The sequence below is a fragment of the Danio rerio genome, chromosome 1, assembly GCF_049306965.1.
Source record: "Danio rerio strain Tuebingen ecotype United States chromosome 1, GRCz12tu, whole genome shotgun sequence".
NCBI classification, from domain to species: Eukaryota; Metazoa; Chordata; class Actinopteri; order Cypriniformes; family Danionidae; genus Danio; species Danio rerio.
The window spans coordinates 25,535,001-25,547,110 of record NC_133176.1 but is presented as its reverse complement, the minus strand read 5'-3'; the positions used below and the strand labels follow the sequence as shown (position 1 = coordinate 25,547,110).

Sequence of the window (12,110 nt, the reverse complement as noted above, 5' to 3'; positions counted from 1 at the left end):
TTACTTCTAATAGGCATACAGTAGGCTTATGTATTAAATACATTTACAAAGATGAAAACAAAGTACGATTTTGCTATAATTTTAGTTAGTTTCAGTAGTTTTGTATGTACACAATACAGTTCTAGTTTTTAAAAACTCTCGTTTTTTATTTATTTCAGTTAATGAAAATAATTTTTCATTTATAGTTTTTGCTTTTTTATTCGATTTCGTTAATTATAATAACCTTGTTCCATTGTAGGAAAAACAAATACTATAGAAGCCAAAGGTTATAGTTTTCCAACAATTTACAAATATATTCTTTTGTGTTCAACAGAAAAACTTATGGCTGCTGGAAAACCTTGAATATTCTTGAATTTAAATATAGTGATTTCAAGATTTAAATAGTGCTTAGATTTAGGCTTGAAAGTTATTAAAAATTTAAAAATAATTTGTTACCAAAGATGTTATTATAATTAACTTTTTAAATAAACTTGACAATTTAATTCTGGAGTTTGGACATGTGCCTGTAGCATGATCTGGCCATCTACGCCCTTTGCTTAAGTAGGGGGACAAGAAAAAATGCATAAAAATTACAGCTTCATTAGTGAAAAATGCATGAAATTAAACTAAATCTAAATTAAAATAGAAAGATGACACACATGTGAGTAAATGACAGTGAATTAAATGCTGGGCTTGGGGCCATCAAATATTTTTCTAAGAATACTGTACTGTCTAGAATACTGTAGCAAATGGCATCTGATTTATTGTGATGAAGTATGTATTTGTTTGTAAATATATAACTTGCCATACTTGTAAAGTTCTAGTTTAGTTCTTAATTTAAATGCAATTATAATATATATTTTTTAAATCAGGTTTTTAAATTTGGCTTTGGAAAAGTTGTAAAAACCCTGTTATTGTCTTGCTATCATGAAATGAGACTCTCTAGTGAAGTTTCCCTTATGTAAAATTCAAATCTCAGATGTCTATTCTGAGGTTCCGCTTCATACCATGACTGAAATAAAGTTTTCATATGGTTTTGCCACAGTGTAACCTGAACTCGAATAACACACTTGTCATATACATCCAAACCAAATCAAGAGATCAGATGCTAGCAGACTCATAGACCAGCTGCCGTAGCAATGTGAGTGTGCTGGAGCGGGATCTAGCAGAGCAGTCTGTGTGATTGATTCTGCCTGTTTCACTCATCACACTGCATGTAGAGAAGGAGAAGAGTCTGTGTGAAGGGAGAAGAGCATCAAAGTTTACTTTTTTTATTTTTATTTTAGCTTATGGTAGATGTATGAGTTTAGTGCATGCTGTTTTAATTGGTCAGTCAGTTTTTTTTTCTCCTTAATTTATACAATATTGTAGAGAAAACAGATGGGCTGGTTTTTCAGTTATGTATTTGAAAGTCAGTGTAAATTTATTATATTCAAAAATACTTATTAGGATACAAATCACATAAAAGACTGAACAAAAAAATGGTTTACAAATAAATAGACATAAAATATTTATAAAAAATAAAAACAGAAAATGGGTGGCACGGTGGCTCAGTGGTTAGCAGTGTTGCCTCACAGCAAGGTGGTCACTGATTCGAGCACCAGCTGGGTCAGTTGGCATTTCTGTGTGGAGGTTCTCCCTGTGTTTGCGTGGGTTTCCTTTGGGTGCTTCGGCTTCCCCCACACTCCAAAAACATGCGCTTTTGGCTGGAAGGGCATCCAAAACAAATGCTGGATAAGTTGGCGATTCATTCCACTGTGGCAACCCCTGATCAATAAAAGGACTAAGCCAGAAAGAAAATGAATGAATAAATGAACAACTGAAAAAAATGAACCTGTAAAAAAATAAAAACTAGACTAAAAACTAAACTACACTATAAATTAAATTAACAGCAAATTAATTTTATTTAATGATTAATAATTAACAATTCAAACAAATAATAAATTACAATTGTTACTAAATAATACTAAAAAATAACAATTATTGTAAATAATTTCTCAGTGGATCCAGTGGTTCTCAGTATACACAAGACATAGGCTGATGCTATTTAAATTGATACAGAAATCGTGGGGACATTATTTAAAATATATATATTGCACTATTTATATAATAACTATTCAATAGCATATATTTAAAAATGACACATAAATATAAATTAATGAAATAAATATAAATAAAAAAATGCAGGCTATTTTATATTCTTATGTAATTATTTTGTTCAGTAACAAAACAAATCAATAAAATATAATATATAAATATTGATAATAATAATAATATTTCAGTTAAAATATAATTTGCTTTTGTTATATACAGTAATCACTGTTGTCAAAATGAATGTTTGGTAATTTATGCATTTATTTACTTTTATCAAAAGCGTCATTTAAATATCATAATAATAATAGTGCTTTGCAATCAGCACACTGTAAAAAAAGAAAATTGAAACATTCGTTTTGCTTGGATTAATGATTACAATCAAAACATATAATCAAATCAAGACCTTGTGACATCTAACTCCAGTTCATCGGCCCATTCTACTTTTTGCTGTAAGCTTCACCTGTTTAAGGACCTGAACTATTCATTAAACCCTGTAAAGGAAAATTACCGGTTAATGCAATAAGTCAAGCTTATATATTTAGTCTAATTAATTACAATTAATGGCCACTTTGCTAGCACGCTGTGTCATTACTACATATTGCATAGAGGTGTGTGTGTTGATGTAGTGAATGAAAGACTCCAGTGTGTTTGCTGTTCTATATTATCTGTGTTTCTCATGGGACCTCTAAAGTGTTACACAGCCCATGTGCGCACAGGAAAACCAGATGAACAGAATAAATCTCGTACTCTGTCTGGCCTTCGCCGCAGGACACCACCGCTGTAGCGCTTTCAGAAACAAACTGTTCTCCAGCTCGGCCCCGTGCATGCTGGGAAAGAACGGGGGTTGCGTGCTTTTTGATTGGCCCTGGCCGCCGCTGGCAGGGCATGTTCGCTCTGAGGTCCACAGGGGTGTCAGTAAACCCCTGTAATCAGCGGCCAGCCGGATGTTCCAGACGTTCATCACCCGCTACAAAGAGCTTATTCAGTGAGCCCAGAGCATTTCAACCAGCACAAGCTTATCAGTGTCGTTTATCATCACAGAACATGAAAGACTGCTATAAGGTCAGGGGTCCGTTTCAGGGGTCAATTGCTTTTTATATACGCAGTTATTTTTTAACTATTATGATATCATATCTCCTTTTTATTCTGCGCCACATGAAACTTGTGTGAACTTCCATGAAACTATAAACAATTATTGAAGTGTTTTTAAAAAAAGTACAGTAACGTGCCATTATTTTCATCACAGTTCATCCATCTAATATTAGATGGACATTTATTAGAATTTACCTCACAATTAAACCTAAAACCCTCTGCTTTTAGGGTTAGGGTTAACCCTTAAAAAAACAACCACTGCAAATAAAAGAGAAAATAATATGGAGGAACAAAAGAGTTCTGGAACAGATATTCATGTGATACTAATGTTACAAACAAATATCAAATGTAATTAGACATATGCCGATATTCGGTAATGCAATGTATTGGGACAGTGAGCATGCACAATGCTGAACTTCTAAATACAGCGAATAGTTACTTATTATTTGAACTATTTTTTTTTTTTAAAGAATATTTGCTTGTAATTGATTAGGTGTTTATAACAGCTCCAAATGCTTGAGGACTTAATTGGTTATCTCAATTCTTCAAACATTTTTACATGTTATTCTGGCCTACTTTGCTGAATTAGTGATTGAAATTCTGTGAATATTAATAGAGCTATTGTTTTTACTGAACACTGTTCAATAAGTATCCAATACTTAACATTAATTCATTCATTTTCTTTTGACTTAGTCTCTTATTTATCATGGATCACCACAGCGGAATCAACCGCCTCTAATAGGTAACATTAGCTGATATAACTAAACTCACAAGGAAAACCACAAAAGCTTTAATAATCTTAATTTCTTAGTTGATGCCTAATAACATGTTTAAATTGTAGTGGTTATCTGGTTATTGGTCACGTTGACTGCTGATTCACTGGTATCATTAATGTTCTTAAAAAAACTGAGCTCTTTCTGTGTAGAAAAACATATACTGAGAACTTTTTATACCAGCTATATCGAGAGTTTAAGCTTTTCAAAAATCACCTTCAAAACTTAGTCAAGACTTGCTCCAACATTATTGGTTTACCTCTGCAGAGTCTAGCAGAGTTACATGAACAGCAAATGTTAAGGAAAACTCAAAGTGTGATAGGAGATGACTCCCATCCTCTGAAGCCTTTTTTTTTGTTCTGTTGCCCTCTGGAAGAAGGTTTAGAAGCATCAAATGCTCTTCTAACATGTATAAATTTATCTTTGTTCCTGGGGCAATAAGGCTTCACAAACTTACATTTTAGCAAGTTTTAAATGTAACTTTTTAATATATGGGTCTTTCCTATGTTTTAGTACTATTTATGAGTTTATAAGTTGTTAAACTACTGTATAATTTAAACTTATTACAAAGAAAAATGAAAACTTTTCTCTCCTGGGAACACTTTAAAAACAAATCCCTCTCCCTTCCTAACCCAGCTCTGATAACTAGATTACATTTAATTAAAAAGTTGAATCATGCTTTCTTTTTGTAAAACTGCTTATTATGGCTTTATATATTTTATGTTTTTACTGTGAAGCAAAAAATTCTGTGAAATATTATTGCTTGACTTGTGTTTTACCAGGAATTTAACAAAAGAGTATGTACTCATACGTACATGAATGATACTGAATATGTGTGCTAGACAGAAGGTCTCACTGTTGTGTGTTTGTGTGTGTGTTTTTCTGCAGGCGATGCTGCTGAGTAAAGATGGCCAGTATCTGCTGTGTGGAGGAGATGCAGGAGTTCTCAATGTCTGGCAGATTCACGACCTCAAACAGCTCTTCACTTACCCAGGCTGTGATGCTGGAATACGCTCTATGGCTATTGCACATGACCAAAGGTAAAGCACAAACACATTTTTAGTTTCTACAACTGAATATTGAAAGTGTAGAGTCATTCTGAAGAGATGGGATAATCACAACATATAGTATACAGTATATATGGACTGGGTCTGAACATGTCTTAAATATCAAAGCTTTTGCCCTTAAGACTTGAGTTCACTGAAATATTGTATTGTAGGTCTTAAATCATCTCAAAGGGGTCTTTTTTTTTGGCCCTGTTAAGCTATTCAATAGAAACAACACCTTTCCAATCATCAACAATGCATCTCAATAAAACTTTTAGCAAACCTTTATTTGCCAATGTGGTTTAATTAGCTTCCTTACAATACCATTTGTTTAAAAGCTCTCTGTGTGTTTACTGTATAGACCATATATGGTGAGGACAATGATGTGGACAGATGTGCATACATTTAGTTTATTACCGTTTTTAAAGCTTGCCATTTGAAAAAAAAGAAAAAAAAAGAAAGGAAAAGTCATGTTGGGGTAAAAAAATGTGTACGGGGTTGCTTATTTTGGCACATTGTAAAAACTTGTGGCTAAGAAATAACTAATTAGAATTGTTTTGATAGGGCAAGTAAGAATCCTTTCCGCTGCCCCATTAGAAAAAAATTCTTACCACCTAGTCTTGTATAAGTATATCTATAATATTTTCATATTTCGTCAATCTGCCCTGTTTTAAGTAATAACCAGTCTGGAAATGTATGTCTAGTTTTAGGCAGTTAAAATGTTTTAGTCATTCTGCATAATGGTTAAATTGATAATTCAAGTTTGCTGATAACTATTTTTGTCATCCAAGAAATTATAGTATTTATTTTATTTCACAGGAAACGAACAATACTATAAAAACATACATACTATAATACTATACTATACTATACTATACTATACTATACTATACTATACTATACTATACGTACGGGACATTGTATCAAAAACGTACATTATCTGTCCCTGAAATAAAAACATAAAAACGGTGAATTAAAAGTATTTCAATCCACAAATTTCTAAAATGGATTTCTGTGAGTTGGTCTGGAAAGGAATATGTCGTTCTTTTGATTCTCAGATTTTTTTTTTTCTTTATTAAAAACACTTTACAAATTTACAAACCCTGTCCTTGTCTAACTGAACCTACAGCTTTAATAGTTTTCTTGTACCAAAAGCTGTTATTTAGAGAAAAAAACATCAGAAAGTTTTAGTTGTTCTCATTCACAACAATTGAATAAAGACAGGAAATTACGAATTAATTCTACAAGTAAATACTAAAACATATAATACAAACATATTTACAGTTGTCCCCATGTTTCTGTCAGTCCTGTCACATTTGCATTTAATTTAACATAAAATGCGTGCAATACATCAGAAAATGTGCATTTCTGGTAAATGGCTGTCTGGGCATCGGGAAGTAAAAGGCAGAGAACCGATGGACTTTTAAATAATTTATAATGAAATAATAAAACAAACTTACGGAGACTGCCATCAAACTGAAAGTAAAAGTAAAACATAAAGTGTCCAGGCCTGGTCCTCTCTCCTTCCACCGATGTCTCTCCTTCTTTGTATAATCCAGAGCACCCCTGTGGGACTTGAAGCCGGTGTGCCGCTCAGGTGTTTCGCGTCACCACTCAACCGCAGGCCTCATTGTATTACTATGGTTCTCTGCCCTGCCCAATTGCCACACATACATACTAAAATATTATATGATTACTTTTAGATAATATACTCTATTATGTCAACTGGTAGACTTTAAAAGCTCTCCTAAAATTTAAAACTGGTATTTATTCCATTTTCATTTAAATTGTTTTCTTAAACAACAGTCCATGTGGTGGTAGTATCTGGACAATAGTGCTTTAAAATCAGGTAAATTAAAAAGGTATTAAAAAAAATCATAGTTTTAATAAAATAAAAAAAACACTAGTCTATAACTGTAGTCTCTAAATGATTCTCTACAAATAAAGTGCATTTTAGGTAATAGCTAATAGAGATATTAAAAAAAGTTAGGTGAGCAAGTTAAAAATGTATTCTTGAAATTTAATAATCAATTTTATTTACAGTCAAATAGAATCAAGAATCAGACAATACAGTTTCCCAAAAATTAGTGTGTAGGAAGATTCTCATGCTCACCAAGGCTGCTTTTTTAGATCAAAAATCCATTGAAAAAATCCTCCTAAAATGAACATTATTTCTGTAATAGCAAAACTAATTTTTGGCAAACTTTTGAGTGCTGAATGATTCTTTAGAAGTCCTTCCAATATGCTGATCTAATGTTGTAATAAACTGTTATTAAGCAGTTTGTAAAGCAGATGTGCTGATGAATATATGTGCTTGTTCTGAATTTAGACCAAATTTATCAGATTATTGGTGAAGTGAAAAAAGAAAAAAGATCAATTCTAAAAAAGTTTCTTAAATAACGATATTAAAACAATAAATTAAAAATATATTATATCATACTAAGTGTGTATTTTGCTTAATAAGTTTGAATTATTTTACATTTGTTAGTTGATACCTCAAAAAAAAAAAAAAAGCTTCCAGTAAGATTTTGTTCAGATGCAATATCAAACATTACCAACAGATGGCATCTAGGCTCTATTGATGACCATATAAGGGCATTTTCATGTGTCTCAGGTAAATTAAAACGGTATTAAGGGCTGTTTTCATATGTCTCACATTATATATGAATTAGACATCCGGTTCTAAAATAGTAGGAGCAAGAACTCAGACTGAGAATTTATTGTGTTTTTTAATTGTGTAATTTACATTTTGGACATTAAAAATAATAACAAATATAAAATATAGAATGGATTTTTTTAACTGCCAGAATTAAATGATTTGATATGTGCATTGCTGTAGCAAATGAATGACCATTAATTACTCAGTGAGTCATTTAAAAAAATGCCACAGCTGTAAGCCCAAGATGAAGAATTAAGTAAATAAAAAGCAGGAATCAATAATGCAACAAATGTTCTTAGTCTCCCATAAATGAACTCTGCAGTCTAAATATTAGTGTTTCTCTGTCACTTCCAGATGCATCATCACTGGCATGGCGTCAGGGAGCATCGTTCTGTTCTACAACGACTTCAACAGATGGCATCATGAATACCAGACCCGATACTGACCCAGAGGAACACCCGCCACCCTTCAGAAAGGCACTACCAATAGTCATGAATGTATTCTACATATTTAAAGAAGCAAAACTATTTTTCAAGATAGCATTGCTATATTTTGTAGATCTTATGGAATTTCTTACTATCTAAATCGTAGGGGCTGGGGTTATATACTTAATATTTGGAGAAAGAAAAAGAAATCTATTTTTAGCTGTCAAAGTCCTATTTTCACCATTGCTCTAGTGAAAAAGACTGGTTTGAGTGGTCAACAGCCTTTCTTTCTTTCTTTTTAGTGTCTATAGATAGATGACTTTTTGCTTTTATTTAAATTGGGATGGGTGAGCTTTTTTTCTTCTCAGTTGCTGTGGGTGTTTTTTTTTTTTTTTTTTTTTGACAAGGCGCCCCTAAATGTCACATTTCATATCTATAAGTTGACTTCCTGGAGCTAACAGGAAACTGCCTCGTTTTTTGGGAGAAATAAATTCCTATTACATTATATCCATAGATTAAATTAGGTAGCTGTCTGCAAACATATCAAAGCGTCCACTTTAAACATTCACTTTATGAATGGAGAAGTGACCTCTTTTCTAATGCATTTCTCGATTTTATTGTCAGTGAGTTTTGCTTTGTTAAAGATGAATGGACCTCTTGTGTGATCACAAAATGATGTCACTTTATAAACTGAAGGGGCGAATCAATATATGAAGGGAGAGCAATTTAGAAAATGATGTTAATCATACTCGTGATTCATGAGAGAGGTGATTTGGTGTGTTTCTATCTATCTTTTGATCTTTTCTGTTTGTTTATTGTGAGCTCCATATCTATCAAGTGTTCCAGAACTGAACACATTTTCTTTTCTTTTGGGGATAAGGGATAATGGAGAGAGTGAAGAGGGGAAAATATTCAGATCCATTTAAAGCTTCATCAAACCTTTTTGAAATTTCACCATTGTGCATTAACCCTTGGTGTATGTAGACTGAATCTGGCCAGAGCGCAATACTATTGCCGTACTAGCTATCTGAAATCAGGAAATAAACAAGCAGACATTAAAATATGATCATAACACAGCTAGCTCGAAGTATAAACCCCACAAATCACACTCAGGGCAAGCAGAGGTCTGTGAAATTACAAAAAAAAAAAAAAAAAAAAATGAAATCTCGGTTTGTGTTAACTAAGGTGTGACGAATGCTGTCTGATTCATTTGTTTGGTTTTAATAGTTGTCGCTATCATTGCTGTTATCTCATGTTATTTCCCAGCTGAATGGCAATCAGTTTGGAATGAGCGTTATATGATGTGTGTGATGAACTCAAACAATAAAGTGGCATTTTGTAACAATACAAACAGTTTTTTGTGTGCATATGTGTGTGGTTTAAGTTAATAATAACTCAGAAAAAAATATATAATACAAAAAGAGCAATTAAAAACGTCAAATTTGGCAAAAATAAATACACGCAGTATATGTTATGTCCACAAGAGGTCATCATAACCAAGTTTAAATAAGTCAACACCTGATTCAATTTAGCAGTGCATTAGCAGATTTAGTTTTATAGTCTAGGACTCGGATCACCAAACTTGTTCCTGGAGGGCCGGTGCACCGGTCCTGCAGATTTTAGTTCTAACCATAATCAAACACACCTGAACAAGCCAATCAAGGTATTAGGTATACTTGAAACACCCAGGCAGGTGTGTTGAGGCAAGTTGGAGCTAAACCCTGCAGAGCACCGGACCTCCAGGAATAAGATTGGTGACCCCTGGTCTAGGAACTTGACGTGGGATTGGCCTACCAAATGATTATACTTGATTGAGATGTAAATAAAGGAAAATAAAGGTTTGTTTACATTTATTTAATATTTTTTAGGTTTTAAGTCTACATAAAAAAATAAATGCACTCACATACATGCGTATTGTGCCAAACTCTATTCATGTCTCCCTATTTCAATTGGTCTGGTAGAAAGAGGCATGCGTGAGGTTAAAGGATTAACTGTTCAGTGTCTGGCCAAATAAAATCAGTTGATATCGTAGATATCAGCAGCTACAGAAGAAACAAGTGATAAACGAACTGTGTCGCCTCCTGCTGGCAACATTGAGAATTGTGGGCTATATGCCAATATAAAGACTATATTTCTTACCAATACTAATTAATCTAGTCGTATAGTATTATTTCTATTCTGCTAACATTTAAGAATAAAATGATTCTTAGAGATGACTATATCAAACAATGTCTTATGACAGAAATGGACATTGTACAGACAATTTCCTAATTATATCATAATGTTATGTTGATTTAGAATTGGCTACATGTGTCTGTAAATCTGTTGACGGGTGTCAAGGTCATCTGAAATCTTTGTAAGGGGTTAGACCCACATTGAAGCTGTTGTATTAGTTGTAATCTTTAGTTACGTTTACAGCATGTTGTGATGTAATTCAAATATAATCAGCTAAATAGATTTAAGCATCCATTTGGTTGTTAAAGTGTGAAAAAAAGATGCAAGCAGCGTCATGAGCAGCAGGCTAGCGCAAAAGCTTCATTGAAAATACTAGAGTCAAATTAATTTCAATATTTTAAAGACGGTGCAGAAAAATGGAATTTAATGCAGTGCTTCTTGTTTGGTCTGATACCTACTTAATATTGTATCTCAGCCAGGTAGTGATGATCCAGGCCTGAAGCCAGCCTGGTGAAAGGGGTGATTCTTTTTCTCATAAATTGACTCTTTTGCAGTTATTCGCATCATTTTCTATTTAATGGTGACATTTAAATATTGCATTTAAGTGCAATTTTTAGCACTATTTTTAGCTGGATTAGCTTGTGGGATGGCCATCAAAACCACACATTATAATGTTCCAAAAGATATTAGTTAAATATTTAGAATAAACAATAATAGCCAAATTACTATTCAAATTCATTTTAATATGAGCCGCTTTTGGTGCTTCACACCTTATTATTGCTCATTTTTTGTTTCAAGAATAACGTCCAAGATTTAGAATAAAAAGTTACTTGTAAAATCTTTCCTCCATTTAAAAACAATACAGTAGTGAGAGATGACTTCACTTACGTCAGATTGTGTGTTTTCTTGCTGGTTGTTAAACTCATGAAAACTTGTTTGCACTGGCCAAAACTGATTAGCTGAAGTCACACTGAAGCCACAGCCGACAGAGGATTCCGCTTGCTCTTACTGACTTTTTCTATGGGTTATTTTCAAATTAATTAAAAAAATTAAATGAAAGAGAAATTAAAAGTTTGTGTGCATATATCTCATTGCATGTGGACATTTTAAAAAGCTTTTTCAAGAGATCTTTAGTTGATATTAGATTTAAAATAATGAATCATATTAAATATCTACCGAGCCTAATTAATTTGAGTCATATTTAAATCAAAATGTTTCTTTATGTTTCTGTATCACTAATTTAGTTGAGTTTACACCACATGTATGTATGTTTGCTGTAAAAAATACAACACTGGTACTCGAGAAGTAATGGAGAAGAACTCTTTTCCTGCTCTGATTGACTTACTGCTGATCAAGAGCTGTTTACATTTAAACCAGTTCAATATTCTGTCACCACGGCAACCTGAGTTTACACTTTAAATCCACACAACTGTCTGAAAGTCTTGAACCCTCTGCTTGAAGCTCTTTTAACTCTCCAAGTTGACAAGTTTCATCAGTTTGTCTGATTTAAGTTGATCTTCATGGAGCAGCGTCGCCTCAGAAGAACCAGAGCTCTTCCTGCACGCCTGAAAGACTTCTGGGTGGAGGGCGTCTCTTCTGTTCTGGATCCTGCAGCTGTGGTCAGGTTAGACCACACTTACAGCTGTGTCTCTGTTTCAGGTTTGGAGGAGCGACACCTGAAGAACACGGCTGTCCTTCCTGACCTCCTTCCAGCAGTCAGAGTGTCTTCAGTGGATGCAGGTCAGCAGGCAGAGCCTCTCTCCATCCATGGCTGCAGCGTTGAAGTCTATCAGGACATCTACCGCTCTGTGGTGGAGCCCATGACCAAGAACCGCTGTGGTCACCGCCGTCCATACAGCCTGCAGCT

The 12,110-nt window shown here is 33.5% G+C and overlaps 1 protein-coding gene across 7 annotated transcripts in view; it reads left to right on the top strand.

Annotated features, from left to right (window-relative positions):
• lrba (LPS-responsive vesicle trafficking, beach and anchor containing) overlaps positions 1-9,419 on the top strand; it is a 431,164-nt gene extending 421,745 nt beyond the window's left edge. For all 7 annotated transcript variants that reach the window (XM_073951393.1, XM_073951386.1, XM_068221229.2 and 4 more), the window contains exons 55-56: positions 4,827-4,978; positions 7,998-9,419. In XM_073951393.1, coding sequence (XP_073807494.1) covers positions 4,827-4,978; positions 7,998-8,088 — 243 coding nt within the window. In that variant the 3' untranslated portion in view covers positions 8,089-9,419. The remainder of the gene's footprint in view (positions 1-4,826; positions 4,979-7,997) is intronic.
• The last annotated feature ends 2,691 nt before the right edge of the window (positions 9,420-12,110 follow it).